This window comes from Elaeis guineensis, chromosome 16 (assembly GCF_000442705.2).
Source record: "Elaeis guineensis isolate ETL-2024a chromosome 16, EG11, whole genome shotgun sequence".
In the NCBI taxonomy this organism is placed as follows: Eukaryota; Viridiplantae; Streptophyta; class Magnoliopsida; order Arecales; family Arecaceae; genus Elaeis; species Elaeis guineensis.
Window position 1 is genome coordinate 36,658,857 of NC_026008.2, and position 9,001 is coordinate 36,667,857.

At 37.2% G+C, this 9,001-nt stretch overlaps 1 protein-coding gene across 2 annotated transcripts; it reads right to left on the minus strand.

Moving 5' to 3' along the window:
• Positions 1-1,181: 1,181 nt before the first annotated feature.
• LOC105059537 (homeobox protein BEL1 homolog) lies at positions 1,182-8,637 on the minus strand. 2 transcript variants are annotated; one of them, XR_834298.4, is made up of 5 exons: positions 7,209-8,637; positions 6,067-6,449; positions 5,159-5,219; positions 4,307-4,945; positions 1,182-1,553 (listed from the first exon to the last, which is right to left on the minus strand). XR_834298.4 is itself a non-coding variant. In XM_010942864.4 (4 exons), the coding sequence occupies exons 1-4, from the start codon at positions 7,899-7,901 to the stop codon at positions 4,361-4,363; spliced, it is 1,722 nt and encodes a 573-aa protein (XP_010941166.1). In that variant the 5' UTR covers positions 7,902-8,636; the 3' UTR covers positions 4,075-4,360. The 2 variants fall into 2 exon arrangements, 1 of the variants encoding a protein (XP_010941166.1); XM_010942864.4 differs by lacking the exon at positions 1,182-1,553 and having other exon boundaries at positions 4,075-4,945; positions 7,209-8,636.
• Positions 8,638-9,001: the final 364 nt, after the last annotated feature.

Sequence of the window (9,001 nt, forward strand, 5' to 3'; positions counted from 1 at the left end):
CTCAAGTTGATATTTTCCAACCATGAACTATATCAAATTAGATTCATATTAATCCCACAGAACCACCCAAATGGGGGTTTTGTTGGATAAAGTTTGCAAGGGTTCCAATTCGGTCAGGTCAGATCCATATGGAATAGATTGGATACAGATTAGGTTAGAAATTTGTTAATCTGAATTCAAACTATTTATTAAACAGATCAAAAGTTTAAATCAAAATCTAATCATTTTATTAAATAAGTAACCCACCCCAACTCACAACTGGTTGGATCAAGTTAAACAAATTGATTAGTGAAAAGTATTCACTTCATATAAGCTTTTCAGAATTGATTTTTGCATTTTAATCCATTCTGTTGATAAAATTGTCAATATATTTCTCGAAAGGACAGAGAGAGTGAAATATATCAACTATAATCTCAAAGAAATATATATCAACTAACCGATGTGGGAGAATAATATTTTCTTAAAAAAAAATATTATTTTTAAATTATTTATTAGCGCCTCAAAAAAGAGGGTCACTTAGCAAAGACAATATGACCTTGACTCAGGCCTGTTAGTGAGCCTCAACCTGAGCAGCCCAAAGAACCATGTCTGGTGTAAATTCCTGGGCCTTACAACGAAACTGGCCTAAAAACAGGATTTAGTCCCGGGAGAAATTTTTTGTGCACCGTGGATGGTACAAAAAATCTAACATAGAGCACACTATTTTATCTAATTAGTTCACATAATTATTACTTTTTAATATATATTTAATATTTATAGATCATCTTTTTTGTTTAAAAATTTATATGATAAAAATATCTGTCTTTTAGTTACGATACTTCTTCACCAAAATTATGACACCTCTTAAAAAAAATGATGACATCTTTTTTTTTTGAAAAAAATTATAACATCCCTTCTTAAAAATTATGACACTCTTTTTTAAAAATTATGATACCTACCTTCGAAAGGAAAGGGATATCATAATTTTTGTGAAAGGGTGTCATAATTCTGTAAGGGAGGGTATTATAATTTTTATAAAGGGGTATCATAATTTTATGAAGGGATATCATAATTCTTTTGAAAGGAATGGGGTATTATAAATTTTGTGAAAGGGTGTCATAATTTTTAAGAAGGAGTGTCATAATTTTTAAGAAGGGCATTTTTGTCATTCAAAATTTCGAACGAAAAAGTAAAACTGCGGATATTAAATGTGCGTTGAAAAATAGCAACTATATGATCCAATAAGATGAAGCAATGCACTCCATATCAGATTTTCTACACCGCGGGCAGTGCACAAAGAATTTCTTTTAATCCCAGATTTGGGGCTGGCCGGTCCTGAGAACTGTCTTACCTTGGATTGGGCTTAGGCCAGGAACACTATGTCTTTGTTGTACGGGTTGGGCCTGAGCTCCAACTTCAGGCTTTTAGGCCTAACCCTGCCCAAATACCCATGTATACCCTTGTTCAAACTTGGCTGCTTAGTCTGAATTGAGTCAAGCTTGACAAGAATTGAGTTGTAACTATTCTTCATCATCATGGTAGCTCCTTACTGGAACAAAATATTTGTCCATTGCCTGAAATGAAAAATCTTACCCATGTAAGTCATGAAAGTAGTGCCAATAATCGGTATGTATACATACATCCCTAGTTTTCATTCCATTTATGACTTGCAGATGATTTAAAACAAGAGAATTTTCTTCCTGAGAAGAACAAAAAGTATTTTGACAGCCATAAATATTAAATTTTGTGAAGGAGTTGCGTTTTTAGTATGGGAAAGATCTGAATGCAACATAAATTAGATACTTGGTTGGGTTTTAGCCTTGCTTTCAAGGCAAGAAGTTTTTCTCTTTTTTCTCCCGAGAAAAAACTTTTATGGCAAACATGAAATCTCTATGACCTTTTATTTTCTGCTTTTTATATATATATAAAAGTGGCAGCATTTTATAGTATTAGTAGTAATACAAAGTCCAACAAATGGCTTTTCTGGCCAAGCATCTTTTGATTGCCCCATGAACATATTAGGAGATGAAAGAAGCTAAGTTTATTAAATATATGATTTAGAGCATCCAAATAATCTCCTGTGCAGATAAGCACATATGAGATATATTTTTGTTGCTACTACGATATAGCTGAAGAAATCTCTGGAGAACATCAAATGGAACCCACAAAATCTTGAATTTAAGCTAATATTTTAGGCATTTATTGATGCATGCTAGATATTGAGCGTCCATGTCACCTCGCTCGAGTGATTCAATGGTGCATCAAGTATGATTTATATGGGATAATTGGATGAATCAAATGAGATATTCTACGATCCATACCTTTTGGATAAAAATCACCATAATTCTCATAATTAATTAAACTTCAAACCATTCTGATTTTAAGTTTCTTGATTTGAATAATAATCAAAGGTTAATTCACATGGAATGACAAGAGATTTTATATCATAACAACAAAAATAGCCTTTAGCATTTGTCAATGCAGCTAAAATCCAAAAAAAATGTTGCAGATACTAATTACAATATCTTTGTATGTGCGAGCCGTAGATGTTGTTAGTAATTAATCAGTATCATTTACACAAATGTTACTAAAAGTTTAATTATTATGGGCATTTGCAAGTGCCACTAAAGCTCCAATTGCGGCACTTGGTAATAGTGTTAGCCACACTATTTTTTTTTTTTTTTGGTAGAAAGTGTTAGCCACACTTAAATATGATGTCAATAGTCTATTTCTGGAATTTTGAGCTAATGCCACTGAAAGTATAGCAAATGCCCATATTTATAGGCGCGGCAAAAAATGCATTTTAGTAGAAAATCTGAGGCATGAATGAGGCCACTGGGAATGCTATTTTCTCTAGGTCAAGTAGAATCTCACTAAATTTTCATTTACAAACATGGTTTATTGATGACACACATTTCATCGAAGTCCATTGTTGCTTGATATATTGTCCAGATATTAAATTTCTATCTTGACTTCCTTGCAAGCTAAATCGCCTATTAATTTTGATCAAACTAGCTAACGCAGCTTTAATTTCCAGATGTTATATTCCCGGAATTAAATTGATGTTCAGCAGATAGAAATATCTTTATATAATTATAATTATTAAATTCAACAGCAATTTCAAAGATAGTCTTCAGAAATGCATGATAAGCGTATGATGTGGTAAGGGTTTCCCCTTTAGCATCAATGGTATTGCAATCAGTCTCTGAGCATCCACATAAGAATTATTTACAACCATAAAATGCATGACTAGAATCACAAAATAACTTCAATTTATCATCAGCAATTAATTCCATGAAATTAATCAACTATTCCATGATATTGATTAATTTAATCAAGTCACAAATTTATTCCATATACGCTCATATGTCAGAGTCTGATCCTCCTAGTTACGTTGCTGCTTTGAAATTTCATAAGTAGGGCTTGTGCTTTTCCTCACAAAATGATATCCATTTCACTACTGATGGACAAGGCCTTTAAAAAATCATATTAATGCCTCAAAGGAAATGCCATAAAAGAAGAGAACATGCATATATAATTTGGCCAATACATGCATACGTGAGATATAAGAAACTTTGTGCATCTCGTTCCTCAAAAAAAATTACTGGAAACAGATGATGAAGTATTTACATAATTTTTTTGAGGCATATTTACATAATTGTGAAGTTCTTTGTAGTGCAGGAACTCATTTTCAGCTCTGTCCTTATTTTATATTAGCCTACTGAAGAGCTATAATACTCATCCTAGGTGCAGTAATTAGAAGTATTTATACATAAAGGGAAAATTGTCCAAATATCATTCTTTGTCCCCAAGAAACTAAGCCAAGATGATCTTTTAATTAGTCATTTATTTGGTGCATTATATGCATATCGAATAAAATCAAATAAATAAGAATAACTAATACCAACAAAATTAAGGCCTTTGGCCCATGTCATTTGAATGACTTCAATAAACCTTACCTGTTTTATTGCATGCACACATACACAAGTGCATATGTGTACGTATGCAACAAACATTTTGGATAAAGAGATAGATAGATAGATAGATAATAGACAGAGAGAGAGAGAGAGAGAGGGATAGAGAGAGAGAGAGGCGTTTGATTATTGAATGTAGTAGTTGTATGATTATTTTTTGACTGAAAGAAGTTTTATATGCATAAATATATATTTACTTGTACTTACAAGTGACACCTCCCCCACCATTTGCATAATGTCACTATTTAATATAGGATTCAAATATAATAGCAGGGAGAAACAATTACAAAGGACAAAATTATTTATCCTACCAGGCAAAACAATATACAAAAAGGTGTAGCTTATCTACTTACTAGAGCCAGTATGTTTCTATTCTAACCATGCAGATGGCATGCCTTCTTTATCCTCTATCCTGCCAAGTCATGCAGCAGCTGAGCTCCCATCATGTTCCTGTAGGGAAGGCTCCGTGCCTCCCCATCTAAAATGCTGAACTGCACCTGTTGGCCATCGTCCATATGTTCTCTGGAGAAGAGGAGAGAATGCTGAGAGGCAGGTGAGAATGATAGGCTCATGCCTACCCCACTGTTCTGCTGAAGGCCCAGTGTTAAGGACACGCCGCTGCGCAAGTTTTGATTGCCACAGCTGCTGTAGGAGGAGATGTCCCGGCCGACGGCACCGAAGCTCTCAGTCCTGGGAACCTGATGCTCTGGATTGTGATCTTGGGAAGTTTTGACATTTATTGTAGCTTTTTCATCGCTGTGGTGGCTGCTGTTGATGATCGATGAGAGCGAATCGGAGTCATTGAGCAGCTGCCCTGGTGCTGGCTTCTGATTAAGGCTGAAGTTATGGTTAGGGTTACGGTTGGTGTTATCTTCATGTGAAGTTGCTGCATGGGAGGACTGGTTGTTGTGTTCATTCATCTCTTGGGAGTACATCTCCTCTATCATTGGCTTCCAAAGCCTCACCCTTGCATTTATAAACCAATTGGAGACCTGGGTGCAATCCATATAGTGATAATATAGTTTGATAATTTATAAATTTGAATGATTCCAGATATTGAATGAACTAAGAACATACAAACATAGCCATATCTGTATATTAGACAAAGGTAATCAATACAACTAATTTGAAAATATAAAACAGGGGAATGAATGAAGGATATATTTCTGATGGGTATGAGGAAAGATGTAATGAAATTGAAATACCTGGCTTCTCGAGAGTCCGGTTTGCCGGGCTAAGATGTGTTTATCGACATCGCTGGGATACCTGTATCAAGTGCAATTCTTAAATCCAACACTGGAAATAGAAGAAATCAGATGAAGTATGAGTAAACCTGAATGATAACAACTCTATTTTTATTTTTATTTTATTTTTTTTGTTCTCTTTTCAGTGTCATGGTCTGGGTCTCTCCTTGTTTATTACAAACCAATACAAGGGAAACTACCATGCCATGCTAAAGAAACAAAGAGCAGCTGACCAGAGACAGCTGGAAGGAGCAATAGTCAGCACTGGCATCCATCCATGCATGGAAGCTAGCCTTATTGGTTTCTACGTTTCTTATAACAAAATCACCCATACAAAATTCAAACATTGTGATGGCCTGGAAACCACTGCCATGGATAACCCTAATTAATTAGATTGGTATTCCAATATCTTGAGGGACATTAAATACCAAAAACATTATTTTTCTTACCATATACTCAAAAACATTGCATAAAGCCACAGTACGTAGCAATTGCAGCCAATGTTGTTAAAATAAAGTTTTGATCAAATTTCTGGATTTGATTAGTTGACACAATTACCCAACATATTACTCACGGTCAATTCCACTAAATGAAGTCTTATAGTTTTATTCATGTGCACAGAAGGAAAAAAAAAAAAAACGAAAAAAGAACTATAGCTTGAACCAATTCATCCCACAAAATGCTAAGGTTAACATATGTAGTCCTCCTGCCTCAACTTCTTTTCTAGATTTAGTCCAAGACCAAATCAAAATTGTTGACTGTAAAGTTAGCAAATAGGACCTAAGAGGCACATCATTCAATAATCTGCAGTATGGTAAGCTAAATCCAGGCATAGTTTTTTTTTCATAATTCATGATAGAGAGAGTTACGGGTGAAGGAAATGCTCGAAGAGCCAAGCTCGAAGAATGGTAACAGAACGCTCTGGAAGGCCTCTCTGGGGTCGCCAAGGGTGGCTCTCCATCATCCCTGCCTGCTGAAACGCCTTCTCCTGTCGCAGGCACTGGTCGAGCAGCTTGAGCCTTGGCGTCTCACCTCTTGTAGTCCCCAGTGCGATGCTGTCCTTCTCTCCGATCGCCTTCTTCATCGCTCGTATCTGACCGACAATTCCATCTCTCAGGCATCGAAAGTGCCTCGACATTGCCTTGGAAGCCAACCTCGAATAGACTGTGGCTGCTCCTTCCCCGGCCACGGCCTCAAAAGATGACACCACCACCCTCATCTGCTTGCAGTATTTTCTGTATCCCCTATCCACCTGAGTGAATGCATTTCTGAAAAATGTTATCACAAATTCTACAACCACTACTGCTATATATGATATATATGATATATGGTATATGTTATCCTATACATATATATGATATATATGTTGTACAAATAAGTATCATGTTACATATAGTAATAATCTAAGAACAACAGAAGGATATGGGAGTAATTAGAATATTGCGATGAGACCATGCATATGATCTCGGTTGGAATGTAATTAGCCATGTGCTTTTTTCTTCTCCTTTTTAACTTTGCATGGTAGCCATAGGTTTATGCATCAAATGACTTGGCATATGCTAGGTTTGGCACTATTAGTAGTAAAAAATAATATCAACAATAATTATAGTAGTAATGATGGTAATAATAATAGCAATTAGAAGTTACAAGAATAATTGTAATTATTATTATAATGGAAAAAAGAAGAGGGAAAGGTGGTGGGTTCCATTAAAAAAGGCAGATGGAAGAATGGTGGGGCTAGTTGGCTACGAGAAAGTAAGAGAATAGAGGCTTCCAAAAGTAAATAGTAAAGCCCAAAACTGCCAATCTGTCCCTACCCCAGGCTCAGAACCACACAAATGGTAGTTCTGCAGTCCTACATAATTGAGCCCCAGATTCGAGCTTCCAAACCAATCAATTGGGATTCCCACTGATAGGATTTTTTTTTTTTTTGAAAATAAAAAAAAAAAACACTCCAATAAGATGGAAGAAGAATAAGAAGAAAAATGATCAGTATGTAATTATTCCTGACCTCTTCTAGCATGGAAAGCAGCTTAGCCTTCCTCCTCTGGAGCTCCAAGAGGTCCATGGAGTTTAGGGACTGGTTCCACAGAGAAGAAGAGGAAGAAGAAGGCCCACCTTCTTCCCCTTGGCTTGCCTTCTGGGACCTCTTTTTTGAGCTGATCTCTCCTCCTAAACTACAGAATTCATTCAAAAGCTCCTTAGCTGGGATCAAGTACTTGGAATTCTTCAGCTGAAAGGGCTGCTGTGAATTAAAAACCCTCCCTTCCTGCATGAACACCTGCTGCTGATGAGAACTTTCTGCTCTTGAAAGCAATACATCCCTGGAATCACTCTGATGGAAGGACTGGGGAACACCGATGGCGTCGGAGGGCTTCGGGTTGAAGAGAGAGAGTAATAGCCTCCCACCGGGCTGCTCGGCCCCTTGGCAGGGAAACAGAGACCTCAAAGAGGAGTCATCTACCTGCCATGGGCTTGTCGGTGCCGCCGCCTCCGTCGAGAACATAAAGTTCTTGTTCGATGCCTCAAGGAAGCCTGGGGGGATGAAACCTCTCCCAAGGTTGGAGCTTGGGTGCTTGGAAGGGGGTCCCAACATCTCCATCCCTCCTTGGGGGCCGAAGAGGTCGTGGTTGGGCTCGAAGCTTTGTATCGCCGGGTGGCCGCCGGCGTAGAATTCAGCATAGTGGGACTCATGGGCCATCATATAAAAGCTCTAGGATTGATCACAGCCACAAAGATATAGAAGAAGGCCTCCTTTCAATGGATTCCCCAGAGAGAGAGAGAGAGAGGAGAGCAACCGTATAGGGAACCTTATATATATTTAAAAAAAACAACCATATAGTGCACCTTTACAAGCGAAAAAACAACCATGTAGTGAACCCTATAAGTAGTGGCTTTAGAAAGGCGAAGGAGAGACCTTGGGATGAGCTCTACTTCCCGAGGAAGTAAAAGGAGAACCAAAGGAAAGCAAAAGAAACAAAAGAAAAGAAAAAAAGAAAAAGCTGGGAAAGAGATCTTGGTCCTTCTAACTTAAGGAGGCTACCCCCCTCTTTTCTCTCTTCTTTCACACTTATCACTGCCCGACTTCAATAAATTGTTCTTTCCTTTCTCTTTGGTGGAAAGGGTGGCTGAACTGGGATTGGCTAGAATCCCAACTCCTCCAAAATGAGTTTTTTTTTTTTCTCTCTTTTCTTTTTCTTTTTTCCCTTTCCCTTTCTCTTTCTCTCCGTGCTCCCTCTGTCTCTCTTCTCTTCCACACTTAAAATCTTTTCTCAGATGGGCTTCTGGTGGCCCTCCTCTTTCTTTCACAAGAGGACAGAGATGGATTGGGATTTTGGAGATTTGTATATATCACTGCTACTCCTCTCCTACCAGTAGAATTATATTCTGAATATAGGGGCTGGCGCCGACCGAGGTGGGGGGAAGACAAGTGGTCCTCTATTCCCAACTAATCCCCATTAAAACGGGTATTAAAGGAGACTAGGCCGCATGGGACCGCTGTCTCCCCCACCCTCACCCTTTATTTTTTCCACTTAAACTACTATCGCCTTTCTGCCCCCTTTGAGAATTATTTTACTCTGCATGTTTTTTTTTTTATTTGTTATCAACCTTGTCCCTTAGCAAGTGGTCCTCTCATGCATGGTAATCCATGATGTTATTGGCTTTCTTTTGCACTGCATGATAGATTTTCTGTATCTTTTTGTTTCTCAGTTATATTTGAAAACTTCTCAGAATAAAATTATAAGATTTTGTTTTATAAAATATATAAATTCATAAGGTTTCTCAGCAAAGATATGAATGAAT